This window comes from Macrotis lagotis, chromosome X (genome assembly GCF_037893015.1).
Source record: "Macrotis lagotis isolate mMagLag1 chromosome X, bilby.v1.9.chrom.fasta, whole genome shotgun sequence".
NCBI lineage: Eukaryota > Metazoa > Chordata > Mammalia > Peramelemorphia > Peramelidae > Macrotis > Macrotis lagotis.
This window is the reverse complement of record NC_133666.1, coordinates 64,561,498-64,579,400: the sequence shown is the minus strand read 5'-3', so window position 1 is coordinate 64,579,400 and position 17,903 is coordinate 64,561,498. Positions and strand designations below refer to the sequence as shown.

The window sequence follows — 17,903 nt, the reverse complement described above, 5'->3', positions numbered from 1 at the left end:
TCCAGGGAATCAATGAAGAAACTGAAATAATTAAGAACCAGGAGAACAAAAAATAAACCCCAAAAAACCAACAGTATTTCCATACAGAAACAAGAAAAGAAAAAGAAAAAATAATGTAAAAGTAAGTCCTATTCAAAATGCATAAAATATCAGGAAGTCAGTCTACCAAAAAACATTACAGGCATATCAAAATAAAATTAATTACAAAACCCTGAAGGATTAAAATTGGAGAAATATTCATTACTCATAATTTGGTCATATCAATACAATAAACACAATAATACCAACTAAATATATTTACAAAGTTAATGTACCAAACTATGAAAGGAGTCTTTGAGAGCTAGAAAAATAAAACTTTTTTTTGGAGGATATAAAAGTCTAGAATTTCAAAGGAAATTACCATAAATTTTAGGATACATTATTTAGGTTAAAAAGAGTTATTAAACAAAAGCATTCTAGAATTAACTCTATAACCTCAAAAGTGGGAATCAGTGGATAAAATAACCTCTCAAGTCCAGCCATTTTATGTACTTTGTTCTAAGGAACCTACCAGCTACAATAGTTTATGTTCCAAGACATCTCCTCGCTCTAAGATTTCATGTTCTGTGTTTCAAGACCCTTTCAACTTTGATACTGTCAATTTCATGTTTTAAGGGCTTTCTCTGCTGGGACATTCTGTGTTTTATGCTATCATCAGCAACACAGCTTGGTTCATGAACATCATGCCTCCTCCAGGATAAGATCATAACCTGTAATCTTAACATCTTGCAAACTGACTCAGCTTTGATCTGAAAAACTTCAAGCACTCTCAGTTGCCAATCTCCTAAGATTGGAGAGTTGAAGAGCAGGGCAAAAAACTCCTCCCAAAACTTTCCTTGATCTACAGCTCAAAATTAAGAGTTATGTTGTCTCTTTATTGGATGGCAAATTCCTTGAGGGCAGAGAATAACTTTCTTCTTAATTTTATCCCCACCACTAAGAACAATGTCTGGAACACAGTAGGTGCTTCATAAACGTTTACTGAATATTGACTAACGTCGCTCCCAGCCCTGACATTCACATTTCTATATTCTAAAAATTCAGAAAGGTCTGACATTTTCTGTTCTGCTACTTTTTAAAAAATCGTATTAGTATCTTTTGTTTTTTTTAACTGCCTAGATTTCCTTGAATCCCTTCCCCTTTACCCCTTGCTGTGAGCTTCACTTATAAAAAGAATGTTGTGAAAAAAGAAAAAAGCAGAAGAAAGGGACAAGAAACAGGAAAACTTAAAAAACTGTATCAAAGACATTATATGCTACTTTATAGAAGTACACAAGATATAAAATTTATTTGACAAACAAAAGGTCTAGAATTTCAAAGGAAATTGTTTTCCAAGTAGGGATTAAAGAAAGAATAGCATTTCTACACAACCTATTAAATTTAAAAGTAATAATTACCAAGTCTATTCAGTACTGGCTAAAAAACAGAAAGGTAAATCAGTAAAACAAAACAGATTTGCTAAGTAAGAATCAAAAACAACTTAACTCAATACAACAATATTTGATCAAACTAAGAATATAGATTACTTGAGGAAGAGCTTTTAATTTGACAAAAACTGCTGGGAAAATGGAAACTCATTTAGCAGAATTTATATTTAGACCAATATCTTACATGATATACAAGAGTAAATGCAGAATGCAAACTTCATTTTGCAACACTGTGTCAGCTTTAATATTCACATCTCAATCAGTACCCTCATTACCCTCTGCCCCCATCAGATGGCTGGTGGGGGGCGGGGCAGGGACAAGAACTTGTTCCAAAACCTCCATATAAAGACTCCTAGATCAGTCATCTCTTCTTTCACTTCCTACCTGCCTGCATTCCTTGCACTGGACTTCCCAATGTCCCATTCTGGGTGCTCTCCCTCACTCATTTTTCAGTTTCCTTTTTTGAATTTTCTCCCTTGATTAGATTTCAAGTTTCTTGAGGGTAGGAACTATCTTTTTTATATTTGTATCCCTACCATTCAGCACAAGCACATAGCTAGTCACAATGGATACATTTAATAAACAGGTAGAGGAAGAATTCTTAACCAAAGAAGGGATAAAGACAATCCTAAAACATTAAAATACATCATCTTGATAACATGAAATTGAAGTTTTGCACAAACAAAAACAATCCAACTAGGATAAAAAGGGGAACTTTTAACTGAAAAAAACCTTCAAGACTGAAGATAAAGGCCAGCTGAATCAAGATAGACACACACACACACACACACACACACACACACGTGTTAGTTCCCCATATAAGACCAAGAGTCATTCTTCAATAAATAGTCAATGAATATGTACAATTATTAAAAGAAACGCAAGCTATTACCACATATGAAATATTACTCTAAATCACAAAAAGCAGAAATATAAATCCAAATATCTCATCTGATCAGCAAAAGATGGAACTAGTTCATGTTGGATGGAATCTTGAAAAGCAAACACATTGATACACTGTTGGTAGAACTATTAATTGATTCTTTCATTCTGGGATGCAATTTGAACCATGTTCAAAATGTCACTAAAGTATGTGTACCTTTTCAATTAGCAATACCATTAGGAGGGATATACCCTCAAATAAGTCAGAGAGAGATTTAATGTACCCATGTGTACATAAATATTTATAGCAACACTTTTTATTGAAACAAAAAACTATGATTAAAATGAATGCCCATCAGATAAGGAAAGGCTAAACAAATCATTGCATGTGGAAAATAAAGGAATAATATTAAACTACTAGAAATCAAAATACCTGAGATTTTACCTCACACCCAACAAATCAGTAAATTTCCAAAAAGAAATAGAAATATTAAATTTGAGAAGGGTTTCAGAAAGATAAAAAACACTAATATACTATTGGTAGAGTTGTGAATTGGTCTAACCATTCAGGACAGAAATTTGAAATTATGAACCAGAAATTCCACTAACAACCTCCCAAGGAGATTCAAAATAGAAAAAAAAGTCCCATAGAGATCACAATCTTTATATCAGTTCTTTTGATGGTAGTAAAAAAAAAAACTAGAAACAAAGTGGTTGACAATTAACGGGGAATAGCTAAACAAACTGTAGTACAGTTTGAATGTAAACCAAAAACAGTATGAATATAAAAGAACACTACTGTACAACGATTCAGTCACGTCCAACTCTTCATGGACCTATTTGCAGTTTTCTTGGTAAAGATAGTGGAGTGGTTTGCCATTCCTTCTCCAGTTCATTTTATAAATGAAGAAACTGATGCAAATAAAATTAAATGACTTACCCAGGGTCACAAAGGCTAGTAAGAGCTTGAGGTCAAATTTGTACTCAAGACCCCAGGCCAGGCACTCTATCCACTATGCCACCTACTGCATTAAAAGAAAAGACAAATTCGAAAAATTCAGAGAAGTTTAGCAAGAAATAAGAACTAATAAGGAAGTCAGGAAAACAACATATATATACAAGAACAATTCAATGAAAGAATAAAAAAGATGAATATAAAAACTTCTTAAAATGATCAAGTTGGGCTTTAAAGAAAATACATTCCCCTCCGTTCTTTGAGAAGAGGGCTTGGATGTAGAATATTACATAAATCAACAGATTCTTTTATTGTTTGCTTCTTTGAATGAACAGCTAGTTCATTCTTTTATTCCATTTTAAAGAAAAAAGATGGCTTGGGGTTAAAAATAAAGAAATTGCCAGAACAAAAGATTTCAAAGTTTTTAACAAGAGACCAACAATTTTTTAAAACCTCTCAAATTTAAATGGCTCTGGAATATAATATGCCTTCCAATTATGCCAGATAGCAATTCATTAATGGCTACTAACTCATCCTTGGTAACTGTAAATGTAATTACCCTTAATTTACCACCAGGAGTCTGTCCACTATGTTAGAGACTTTCCTCACTATCTTCTGACATCACAGACTTACTAATGGAATATAGGTGCTTTCCTCCAGATATTGCTCATTATTAACACATGACATTTTGATGATATGCCTTTTTCTTTTTCTTCTTTGAGGTTCCTTCTTTGCTTTATATTGGAGTTTGCTCCTTTCCATTATTTGTACGATACTTTTAATTTTTTAGAGACTGTTGCATTCCAAGTTATACTATAGTGTGGAGAGAAAACTGGTATTAAAACGATGAATGTTTGAAGGAAAAGTTTAAAGGAGCTTGACAATTTCCAAAAAGATAATTTAACCTGGCCTGCTCTTCCTGATTAATTCTGGGCCAAAATTATTTAAATCACTGTACAGTTGTATTCTCTAGCTATCTATCTATATGTATATATATAAATATATGTGAGTATATCTATATATATGGATATGTTTTAAACATATAAACACATACATAAAAGCATATGTTCTACTGGTTATTTATCTAACAGAGTGTCTAACACAGTCTGGACAAAAGCCATTCTTTTATGTACTTGTTTTTTTGCTGTGTGAATGGCTAGGATAAACATTTCGGAGTGACAATGAATGCCTTCCAAGTGATTCGGTAATGCTGTCATCACCCAATGTGATGTCATTCACAAACTAGAACATGTGGCAGATGGTAATAACAGACTGGATACTCTCCATGACAATGGCCAGCACCTGTGATGAACATACACCCCTCTGTTTTATATCTGGCCTAATGGTTAGGACTAAAGAATCATAGAACTAATTGATTTCTGATACTATATCTTCCAAAGAACCTTGAATACTTTGTTAAGTATTTGCTCTCCTGCATCAAATGTTGTTGTTGTTTTTAGGTTTTTTCTAGGCAAATGGGGTTAAGTGGCTTGCCCAAGGCCACACGGCTAGGTAATTATAAAGTGACTGAGGCCGAATTTGACCTCAGGTTCTCCTGACTCCAAGGCCAGTGCTATATCCACTGTGCCACCTAGCCGCATTCAAACGTTTTTTAAAATAATAAGCTACTAATACAATGTACACTGGGATGTGATCGTTTGTGTGTCTTCCAGTCAAGAATAAACATACTATCAATTTCATTCGTCTCTTGCTATCTCCTGCATAAAGGGCATAGAACTGTATGTTTTATAAACTTTCAACAGAAGATATGACCTAGCAATAAAAATGGATCTTTTGCTGTAAAAGAGATAATTTTATGGTCTACACTGCTATCTGGCAGCACTGGCCCTCTGGTCTGCAGGCCGAACCTCTGGCAGCTGCATTTTTCATTTGTATTTGAACAGACTGATCCCATGTTATTAGAGCTCCTGATTAAGCTCTTTAAATAAAAAAAGTCAATGTTGAAAGAGGAAACCACTGTAGTTAAGCTCTCTGTAAACCGGTAATGGGCAAACCTCTGGAGGTTTGAAAGTTTGGTTTGGATAAGTCCCTAAATCTATTCGAACCTCTTTCAATGGAAAAATCAGCTACCACAAGGTTGGCAGGGCTTTGGGGTTTTTGGCAGAAGCTGAAAAAAGTATCTGAAAATAGCCCTGTCCACTACCAGTCAAAGGTAAAAGTATTTATAATGGAAAGGTCAGAAGTAACTCTCACAATATAAAATACATTCTCTGTTCGGTTCTGTATAAGATTGTTTCTACACTTCCTACTTTAAAAGGCTTTTGGTAAGCATTCAGGATGCAAATTATTTACAATTTCAAGCAAAAAAAAACTTTATATACATTGAAAACACAAAAAATAAACTAGGATCAAGGCCTCTTGACTACCTTATACGGTTTAATTGAGATGAGTACATACATACCCATAGATATACAAAGACAAGAGAAAATATCGATAAAATATCTACTGGGGCAAAAACAAACAAGGTGCTTCTATGCCAAAAGGAAAATGTGGACTGGATGAGATTACTTTCAAAGGTTTCATGTTCTGTTCTGAAAAAGAAAATAACTAAGGCACAAGAGAAAAAATGCACCCTTAATAGAGCAATAATTGACTGAGGAAGCATTTAGCCCTTTATTGTAACATCATCTTGACCATACCTTTCATTCAATACAGAAGCTGATCCTAGCCAAAGCTAATTCAATGAACACATTTCTCAATACTAAAATTTACCCTTTCAAGGAAAAATAGCAATAACTTTTCAAAATACTTCTCTCCAAATGTATGCCTTTTTGTATCCTTAACTCTGAATGGTAAATGAGCTATCAATAGCCCTAATCAGTCTTATCCCCTCCAGATTCCTCCTGGAGAACTTTCACTCCTTCTGTCCAACAACCTTCCAAAGCCCAGCAGGGCCTCCTGCTCTTCTATTTTCTTAACCTGGCAAAACAGACAGGCGCTGATACATGGATGGGGAAAAAAAGAGCATTCAACATTTCCCCTTAAATTCTGCTTTCTACTGACTTTTAAAGGAGTAGCTAGGCCAGAGCAGAGGATATTCTTTTCGATCAAAAGAAAGGGAGTGGATTTATTTTTGTTGTTAATTTTATTGATCTAACACCTGACATTTAGGTGCACTTCTTCATCTTAACTCTGATTATCCTTTACTAGAAAAGGCTTGGGGGGGAAATGAGTTTGTAACCCTTGGGATCAGGTAAGTCTCCTGTGTTTCTGTTCCCCTGTTTCAGAAATTATTATGTTCAATAAAGGAATAGCAGATTAGAAATCTACAATTGTACTGTAGCAGAACTCCTCAATCTTTTTTGAATTGCTTAGAAAAGATTCCCCTCATAAATATAATTGGAAATTACTTCTTCCTCATTCCTTCCCCCAATAGAACAAGAAAACTCCAGGTGTTGATCCTTCCATGACAGGGTGTTAATGTCATTAACATTCTGTTACTACTTCCAGTCAATGTGTTAATAGGAGCACTGTGCTCAGCCACTCCCAGTCCTCTGTTTCAGGGAAACAAGTTAGGCCTCAGTCAATCAAAAAGCTAAGCCGATTTCTGACAATAGACATTTCTGCCACAGACAAAAAACAAAGCAGACATGGTAAAATGTTTGCTAACAAAATCGAAGCAATAAGGCTAATGGAGTTTTGAGGTAGTTTATGATGTAAAGAATACATGTCAAGGCATATGAAAAGCCTATTCCAGGAACACTGCTCAGGAAAATGGTCCTCCACCATATCAGCAGAAGCAAGGGACTGGATGAGATAAAAGGAGGAAGTTATATTCACAGTCACACTACTCAATTAGGCACTTCTAATTAAGAAGCCAAAAATTACAAGGACTGAAGCTAGGAATACTAACTGAATTCAAGTCAGTGAGAAAATGGCCCAAACAATTAGCAAGCTGTTCTTATCACAAATGCTCCCCCTTCCACCTCACTCAGATAGATCCTATTTTTCACATTCAGTAAATTGGATACAATCAGAAATCTCCAAGAATTGCATCAAGGCCCGACATATATGGACACACTATCTAAAAGCCTCAGGGAGTAAAGAACATGGTAGCTAGCAACTTATGTATTATGGATAACTGAATTATAACTGAAAACCATCCTTTTACAACTCTAGTCTGGAGCAATGACACTAGGATAGAGGTAATCATTTGGAACACTGAAAGTATCAAGTTTTATTTGAAGACTCCTTTGTTACACAGAAACATGTTTTACTGTGACTGTTTAATTTTGACCTCTTTTACCCAATAGGTGTGTCATAGGACTATCTGTGCAAAGCATAGATTGGTAGATACAAGCACAACTTGACTCTAATTTAGGGAATTGTCTTAGGGATGTGTTTTCAACCACATGACTAGATTGTAAAATTTTCCAAAACCCTTTCCTGTCTGAAAATGACAGTCCTGAGACTCTGAAATGTGTTGCTGCATGGAGAGACCCTCCACCTTTGAGTTTATAAGACATTTGTCTTCCCAGTGGCAGTGCCTCATGGTGTGTTACGGTAACCAGAGATGACACCTATGACAAACGTGGGTAGGACTCCAGTAGTCTATGTTCTTATAGTAAGTAAAGCCTCTTTGAGAGGAAGTTATTTCCATAATGGTTCTTGGACTTCTTCAATTTAACTAGTCAAAAACTCAAGATAAAATGATTCATTGGCGCAGATGACTTAGTCAGCCAGGAGAAATTTCACTGAATTTGGATTCAAGTGCCCTGGGTTCAAATGTCTTTTGACTAGGGATAGCTAGGTGGTGCAGTGGATAGAGTACGAGTCTTGGAGTCAGGAGGACAGAGTTCACATTGGACCTCAGATACTTACTACTTAATTAGCTGTGTGAACTTGGGCAAGTCACTTAACCCCACTGTCTTACACCCCCCCACCCCGCCGCCAAAAGCCCCAAACATTTGGCTTGACCATGCCCTACTTAAGGTCATTTCATTCCTCTTATTTTTTCTTTCTCTCTAAAACAGGGGATTGAAGTAGATGGCCTCTTAATTCCCTTCCATTTCAAAATCTATGATTCCAAACCAAAACCAATTGCAATATAGAGAATCACAACTTTGATTTTTAGACAGGTTGAAGTACTTGTCAAGTTCTACACCTAATAAATCTTCCTTGAGGAAGCATATGAACCATCATCCTGTGGAGACAGACAAGGGGCTTGGGTGCTTCTTTCTTCTCATACTAGCTGCCCAGGTGTTTTTCAAGGTAAAAGCACCCTTTTGGAGGATGGGTACAGTTGGACCAATCTGATTCAAAAATTCCTTCTTTAGCAAACAATTCACTCAACTTAATATTCCAATTTTTTCTGTGTAATAAATTGTTGCATGTTTTATTTTTGTCTTTTTTTTTATTATGCCATGCAAAGGAACAGTCCCATACATTTTAATATAGTTTCCAATCCCCTTGTGGACAAACAGTCACACTTTAGTGCCACTTAAATGAAGAATAACCATTCATCTGTAACTTGCAGATACAGAAGGCACTGGATTTTCATTTTTAAATACCTTAATTACCTGCATATAAAGTAAGAAATAAAATAAGGAACCCAGGCCAAGTTCATATGGGTTTGAAATTACTTTTCCTTTCCTAAATGAGCAACAAGAGCTTCTCAGTATTGCAAGCTGTTGTGTGGCTATAGACCAACAGTATAAAAAGAATGTTAACAGAATGAGGGGATCAGAAATCAAAGACCTTAAGAAAGCAACAGAATCAAAAAGAGGAAAAAGTAGGAACTGTTGACTACCATCAATCAATGACATCAATAAAGAAGGATTGAATCAGCCATAAAACAAATATGAACTTCATAACGATGGGCATCCGATAGCAAAACTGTCAGCTCCATCATTTAACTCACCTATGTAGTATTAGCCTTTCACTTTCCTGAAAAAGTCGCCAAAATTATCTGCTAAGGGTTAGCTTTCCTTAAAAAATATAGTGCTTGGCACAGTGGATAGAACACTGGCCCTAGAGTCAGGAGAACCTGAGTTCATATCCAGTGGAAGACACTTAATACTTACTTAACCTTGGGCAAGTCACTTAATCCCATTGTATTGCAAAACCAAAAGCAAATAAAAAAAACCTTATTGGGTATATAAATGGAAATTGGCCAACTTAAAGATATTAAATGAGAAGCTGAAACAGAAGAAACTTCCCTATATTCTCCCATAGTCATACTCACTGTAGTATTTGCAGATCAGTACCACTGATCTCAAGTTTAAAAAAATAAATAAGGAAATTGAAGCAGAAAAGGCAATAGTTTTAACCTTGAAAGGAGGTGCCTGCCATGCACTTTTTTTTTGGTTTTTGCAAGGCAAATGCAGTTAAGTGGCTTGCCCAAGGCCACACAGCTAGGTAATTATTAAGTGTTTGAGACCAGATTTGAACCCAGGTACTCCTGACTCCAGGGCTGGTGCTTTATCCACTACACCACCTAGCTGCCCCTGCCATGCACTTTTTAAAATAATTTACTTATAATCAGATAAAGAATGTAGAGTATTTATTCCCTCTGGAAAAATAAAATGGTGAAATCGATTTACAATTCAGCATATTTATTCAAAGGAGGATACAATTTTACCATTTTTTGTAAATCAGGCCAGAAGACAGGCTGAGAAGAAGGGCTAAGAGTGAGAAGGAAGTTCTAAGACTGGTTTTGTTTTTCTGCTGAAGCCAAACTTTGTAACCTAGAGAACTTCCTGTAAATAATTGTATCTGCTTTTATTTTCTATATATCTATACTGATCTTCAAATGAACAAGTAATACATAAGCAAATGCACTCGTGCGCGCGCGCACACACACACACACACACACCTGTTGACCATTTATATAGAATTGCATCCATATACAGATACACAATGAAATATGTGACTCTTAGAATACTCCATAGGCATAAATCATTTGCTAAACCTTACTGTTTCTACAGTTGCACATCTCTTGCACCCTACTCCTCTCCACTCACTTTTGTTCAGGCACTCATCATCACCTCTCCTCTAGTTTATTGCAACAGGCTCCTAATTGATCTCCCTGCCTCAAGTCTCTCCCAACTCCAGTTTTTCTGTAGACTAGAACCAAAGCAATTTTCCTTAAGTAGGAGTCTGACCACATGATTCCCCATCTCAATCAGTTCCAGTGGCCTCTTATTGCTTCTAGGACAAAATATAAACTCCTCCATTTAGTTTTTAAATCCTTTCACCACCTGGCCCCAAACAATCTTCCCAACCTCATTTGACATGACTCTTCCTCCCACAATCTGTCATTCATCCAAACTCTTCTCTCTTTCCCTCCCTCAGAATACTCATTTCTCATCTCCGTGCTTTTGCATTCCTAGAGAATGCCCCCCACCTCATGGGGGACCCCTTCTTCTTTTCAGATGCAGTTCAGATACCCCCCAGGTTGTCATACTTTCCCTTCCAAGTTGTTTTACATTTAAGTGGGTTGTGTTGTGTGTGTGTGTGTGTATCTATGTATTTGTATTCAGCACTTCATTTTCGCAATGGAGGCATTTTAAAGCAATCTGCTGTCTCTTTCACTTACTTGGAAGCTCATTGGGAGCAGAGATTGTTTCACTTTTTACACCTGCATCCCAAGGACCCAACACAGGTATTCATCAATCTTGTTGATTGTAGTGGTGGCTAGGTTGCACAGTGGATAGATAGAGCACTGGCCCTGGAGTCAGGAGGACCTGAGTTCAAATAAGACCTTAGACACTTACTAATCGCCTAGCTGTGTTACCTTAGGCAAGGCACTTAACCCCATTCCTTTGCAAAAGCAAAAAACAAAACAAAATTACTTGTTGATCGAAATCTCTCCATACCTACCTTTTGGGTTTCTAACAATGTTGTTACTATTCTCAGCATACAATTTCAGTAGAACTTTCTACCTAAAAAACAGAGATCCAAAGGAAGTTGCTTGAGAGGAAGTAAATGGGCAGTACTGTCACCCCAATGAACGATTCCAACCGTTCAAATGACTTGAATCTTCAATAAAAACCAACCCTCAAAAGGCTGTTTCTATTACTACTGAAAGCCAGGGTTAAACAAAAGACAGCTGGAAGCCCAAGAGGTCTAGCTGCCCCCATTCCCCTCCAAGATAAAGAAAGGATATGGTCATCTTTTCCACAAACTTGTCTTGTTTGTCTTCTGTCTTCGGGAATTTCTTAATGTCACTTTCCAGGCGAGCAATCTGGTGTTCCATTGCATCGAGGTTGCTCTTCAGAGTCTGAGCTGAAACTGAAGAAAAAGGTGCAGATTTACAAGACTGTTCCCCATCAGCTAGTCAACTTTGACCACATCCAGGACAACCCAAGAAAAACAACTGGCCTTTTAAAAGGTAGACAAGAGTCCCATTAAATACTCGTTTTTCTGCGTAACTCCTCATAACAATTCTACTCTTCATGAAATAAGTAAAAATGCATACTATAGTATACCAAATCATCAAATTTAATGGGAGAATGTTACCTTTTTATTCGGCCATTAGTCCAAATGAATTCATTTCTATTTAAATTTATTGATGGGAATTCTAATATTTCATTCTTTAAAATCTAATTTAAAGATTAAAGAGAAACTACGGTTCAAACAGACCTTATTAATGCATGTACTTGGCTGTATAAATGATTTAATGTTAAATCATCTCAAATATCAAATATTTTTCTTTTATTGAAAACCAGAAGCTATCAAAGTTTATCTTTTTTGGATCTTCCATACCTGCATATATTGAATAAATGGGCTGCCTTGATGCAGAGAACTTGTAGTAACCCCTAACATGACAGGCAGACAGGCAGACACATTGCTAGCCTCCAACGTAATAATTAATTCCTTTGAATTATGATTAACATTATTTAGCACTTTTCTTCTTTTATTTTCTTTGAAAATGAAGCATTTCAAGAATTGTATTCATAATGGAGGAAAATACCCCATTCCCAGTTTTCCTGGAAAGATTTCCCGTTATTCCTCTCTCCACAAACAGCCTGTTCTTAGCACATGACTACCCGTTGGTTGGTTGTTTGGTTACGGGCAGAGATCTGTTTGGCAAGTTCAATATTGGGTGTAGGGGTGGGGTGAAGGGGACAGTTCCCACTCAATGGACAGGGTGAGTGACATAAAGGCTGAGCAATTTGGCCTCTGCATCCAGGACTCTGAGAAACTGTCATACTAAGAAAAGGAAAGCCAAACAGATTACCATTAGAATGCTTTCTTGTAGTTAAGTAGAAATGTTTGACTTATTCTGAGACACATAGAAGCACCAGAATGGAAAATTCGAGAGGCTGTCAGCCACCAGCCCCTCCCCATCTCTCTCAACACACATATAGATGCATACGTGTGTGCACACACACACAGACACCCCACTATTGCAACCAACTCTTTGGATATGAATTCCTCAATCTGACATGAACACCTTCATAACTCAGGGGAGAAATCACCTGAAATAGACATGGTAGTTCAAGACACTGAAAATCAAACACCAACACCAAAGACAAATTATTTTTGGTATTAATCTGTCAGTTCCAATAGCAGCATCTGATTTAGTTTCATTTGCACTGATCTGACAAGCTTGGAAATGATTCTGTATTGGAGAAGTCTGAGGGAGTTTTGTCTTGTCAAAGCATTCCTAATGGCTCAGCAATCATTGCTGGCTTTATTTAAGAGATGGCTTTGGTAGGGAGGAAAACAAACTCTCTGACTTCACAATTAAATCAATTTCTTTCAGCCAGGTGTTCTGTGCATTCTAGCTAATTATTCAAGGAGTAAGTCCATTCTTCTCAGCTGTTTGACCACTGATTAAAGAAATGGAATAGTTACTTCTGGCACTTGAGTGACATCATCACATCAGACAACTGGACAGTACACAGAGGGGATATGATGTGACCCTGGGCTGAATAAGGACATGGGATTCTATCAAAGGCCTGAAGACTTTACCCACTGCTTGCTTGCTAGTGAGATGCCCTCAGAAATACAAATATCTTCAAAAGCAATAAAGGAAGGTTTGAAAGAAATCAGCTAGTGACTTTTAATCTTCCTAAAGTTAAAGGAGACATTATATTTTTAGATAAAAAATATTTATGTATGTATTATGGATAGACAGAGAGAGACAGAGAGAGATCACTGCATCGGCAGAAATGAATTTTTTTTTCCACATAAACTAATCGCTTCCAATTCTTAAACACTATTCGGAGTCCTCCTTAATTTGAGTCTCTAGTCTCTGAGACAATCCCCATTTGTCCTGCCTCTATATTTTGTTTATTCATAATTGTTATGCTGCTGCTTTGCACATGGGACTGTGAGCTTCCAGAGAGCAGGCACTGGATACTGTCTTTCTTTATATTCCTAATCTTAACACAGTTAAAGATATTTGATCAAGCTTTATAAATGTTTATTGAGTGATCCTGATTCTTCTCCAGTCAGAAGGATCCTGCTCAGCCCACTCTGGGCTCATCACTCAAGTCCCCCACCTCCCTACTTGATGGTTGATCCTGGAGCTCAGTCTTCTGCTCTTGAAAGGTGGGGAGGGAAGGGAATATATAGGCCCTACTAAGTGCCAGGCAGGCATTATGCTGAACCATTTACAAATAGCATTGTCCTACTCAGTTCCTAACAATTCAATTATCTCTATACAGACAACTCCTTGATCCATAAACTCAGCCTAGTCTTTCTTTGACACTTCAATCCAGTATTTAAAACTGGATGTATCCCACATCTCAAACTCAACATGTATCAAACAATTCCTTTTGTCTCCTCCACACCAAGTTTCCCTTCTAGAGGACAGGGCTCTACCATCTTCCAAGTGACCCAGATTCACAACCTTGGTGTCATCTCCTCTTCCTCACTCACTCTCACCCTCCCTATCCAAGTAGTTGCCAAATCTTGTCATTCTTAGCTCTGCAATGCCTCTCCCAAACATCTCCCTATCTTCAATCCCACACTGCCCTGCGCCTGCCCATTTCCCTCACTCTTCTTATTTGAGACTATCATGTGTTGCCTAGACTACTATACTAGATAGCAAAATGATCTCCCAACCTCAAGTCTCTCCTCACTCCAATCCATCATCCCCACAGATCCAAAAATGATTTCCTTAAGCATTGGACGATGAAACTTTCTTAGTCAACAAACTCCGATGGCTCTTTCCTGCCTCTATGATCAATATAAATATTGGCAGTCAAGTGGCTTAGTGGATGACATACTATACTGGACCATCAGGAAAAGTTCAGTGAAAATTCTGCTTCATACTAGCTGTGTTACCCAAAGAAAGTTACCTAATCCCTCTCGGCTCATTTTCCTCATCTGTAAATTAGGATAATAAGAGCACCAACATCACAAATTTGTCACAATCAAATGAATTAATATATGGAAAGTATTTTGTAACTTTTCAAAAGCTTTATAAATGGCAGCTGTGATCATCATAATTGAACTCTCTTTGTGACCATTTCCAGGCCTATGCAACCTGCTCCCCATCTACCTCTGTACCCTTATTACCCAGAAATTCACTGCCTATACTCTCTGGTCCAGTCAAAATGACCTTCTTACTCCTCCTCAGACCCAGCCCTCCATTTCCTTGCTATACATTCCTTTACACTGGCTACACCCCACACTTGAAATGGACTCAAACCTTAATTTTTGCTTCTTGGAATCTCTAATCCCTTTGAAGAGACCATTCCAGTCCCTCTGTTTCCACAAACCCTTTGAGGATTCCCTTAGCTGTTCCTACCTTTCCCTCAAAATGAGCCCACCTGGATTTCTTTGGCACACACTTCTTTTAGGTCCCTGCTGTTTTCCTCAATATAATGCCTACTTTTTTAGGGCATCTCTATTCCTTAGCAAAGTGGCTGGCCCCTGAGGCCACTTGAGATATGGTTGTTGACTGATTGACTGAAACATTATACCATTTTACCATTTTGCAGAAGAGGAAATGGAAGTGAAGGTAAGACCTGCATTTAAAGATTGCAAAATGTTTCAAATACATTACTTCATTCAAAACAACCATATGACAGCCCAGTGAGTTCATAAGTAAGGATATTGGTCCTATTTTATAGTCAGGGAAACAGGTGAATAGTCACCACGTTGGAGCATACAGTCCTCCCGAGTACTGGAGAGAAGATTCATATGAAAGCTTTCCTGATTCCCAGTGAGGCCCTGCTTTTACTATACAGTGCTGATTTCAAAAAGGTACCTTTTATTGCTGGAAGAAATCTGCCTATCAATGTTACAAAAGCAGCAGAGAAACATTTCATTATCATGACAGGCAGCATAGAGAAATGGAGAGGGAAGCCGACTTAGAGTGAAGAAGGCCGAATCCACTTCTGACATTATCTGGGAGATTTTGGGGCAAGTCTCTTAACCAAACTGAGTTTCACTATTCTCATCTGTAAAAAGGAGATTGGAATATTGGCACTCCTTAATGCAAATGTTTGGTCTGAGGATGGTGCTTTCAAAACCATAAAGAGCTATATAACAGGTAAATCTTTTTAATATTTGTTTTAAGCCTAGACTGATGAAAAAAGTAGGAAAATGCATAAAAACTGCTAATTAACAAAAAGCCTCTCTTCTCTACCTCCCATTGTTCTCCCATTCTATGGAAAATTCCCTCCCCAATGTCCTAATTCATTATTTCTCTGCAGCATGGAAGCTCTGACATGCTCTACACCTTGCTGGAAAAGCTTCTGACTAACCTGCCAACTGCTTGCCAAGGACAAGTCAAAGCTGGTGGTGCTAGGACACTTGGTGATGACTTCTTTGGTCATAAAATCAACAAAATAATGGCCTCTAGTCCTATGTGACCCCCTGCCACTTCTGTAGTGACAGTAATGAGTAGGCAGAAAAGAAGGCTCACAGTTCTAAAATTGACACAGCATTTGGATCATCTGTGAGTGAATTGTTAGTACTCTAAATGTGAGTCTTTTATGATGACCAACAAGTAGTCATACCAGAGGATTTTAATTAAATCAATTTTTCTATTTTCACTATAAATCAGAAAAAAAGAAGTTGCAACTAAAAAGAAGAATAGCTCATAGGTACTCAGAGAGACAGAGGGAGTAGTTGATTTTTATGATACATCCACCATTTAATAAGAAGCATTATTTCATGGGCATTTGGTCATCTTATAATACTATCAGCTTAGATCTGGAAAAGACCCCCAAGGGCATCAAGTGCAATTACTTCTGTGTATGTTTAAAACAACTCCATAAAAATAAACTGAAGCTTATAACAGTAACACCAGTTTCAGAGAGCTACAAGATTGAAATATTCTGGGTACAACCTCCAACTTTAATCAGTGGCTCATAGGTAAGACTATCATGTCTGATGTCATTAAGTTCTTACAATAGTTTATCCACTCACTCACTGTAAGTATCACTCTTTTAAAGTGCCACCTGGCATGTTATTATTCATAGACTAATATCTTTTGAAAAAATTTTGTTTAAATTATTAAAGCTTATTACAGGGTTCATATCAACATTTTAGACTGAACACTTTTGCTTTTTTTAAGATAACAAATCGAAGTTTTAGAAAAGAATTTATTTCTCCTGGGTTTAATATCTTACAAAAGTGGGCAGTAATTAATTTCAACATGACAACTATATGATTTTGCTATCAACTTTTCCTAATCTTAATATGTTCTTTAGTTCATAAGAAGCAAACAAAAGAGTGGTTCAGTGGGAAATGGGGTAACATATGCGATATTAGTATCACTGTATGGTTACCAACATTTGTCCCCAGTAAGGTCTTATGCCCCAGGGCTTAATTCTGTGGCTACCATTTAATATACTAATATGTTTTAGGTAGCTTTAATAACTATAAACATTTCAATGTGAATCATTTCCTGATTAGTCAATCTGGTGGCACTATGATCCACTCAATCCCCACATTTCACTTTTTTATATTTGCTGCTAAATTACTGAATCTGAATTATAATCCTGAAAATTTTAATTACAGCTTTTGAGTTCTTTAATATAGGTTTCTTGTTTGTATTCCATAAATAAATTTTGAAATTCATTAGTCACTTGAGTTATGTGTAGCAAAAACTTTACCAAACATTTTATTTTTTTACTAGCTTTAAGCAGAGAAAAGGTATACAGATTCCCTGCTTCCAGAAAGGATATTAGTCATTTTCCATTCAATTATAACCATTAAATTTATAGAATTTGCCCAATTTCTCTTCACATCATTAATAATGGAAATATTAGTGAAAATAGTTTGAGAGATAATTGGAAAACAGTTCTCCCCAGACTGAATGATAAAAAATATAAATCTCTGATGATGCAGCAACTCCCAGCAGTTCAGAGAGCTAGAACAACCCGGGAGACCTGTTAGGAGCAATGCTATCTATATCCAGATGAATAAAAACCAAGTAAGACAAAAAATTGACTATAAATTCTGTATGAACACTATATTCACTTTTTAAAAGTTTTTCTTATGTTTTTCCTTCCTATTTCATAATTTTCTTTCTTTTCCCTTAATCCTAACTCCTCCTACAGAAAATGACTAATATGCAAGCATGTTAAACACAAATGTGTATGTACAATGTTTACTGGACTGTTCAATGCTGAGGGGAGGGTGGTGGGGAGGGTGGAAGGAATTATATAACA

The 17,903-nt window shown here is 36.7% G+C and overlaps 1 protein-coding gene across 4 annotated transcripts in view; it reads right to left on the bottom strand.

Annotated features, from left to right (window-relative positions):
• DIAPH2 (diaphanous related formin 2) overlaps window positions 1–17,903 on the bottom strand; it is an 857,560-nt gene that overhangs the window by 305,531 nt on the left and 534,126 nt on the right. For all 4 annotated transcript variants that reach the window (XM_074205516.1, XM_074205517.1, XM_074205518.1 and 1 more), the window contains one exon: window positions 11,433–11,556. In XM_074205516.1, the coding sequence (XP_074061617.1) occupies window positions 11,433–11,556 (124 nt within the window). The remainder of the gene's footprint in view (window positions 1–11,432; window positions 11,557–17,903) is intronic.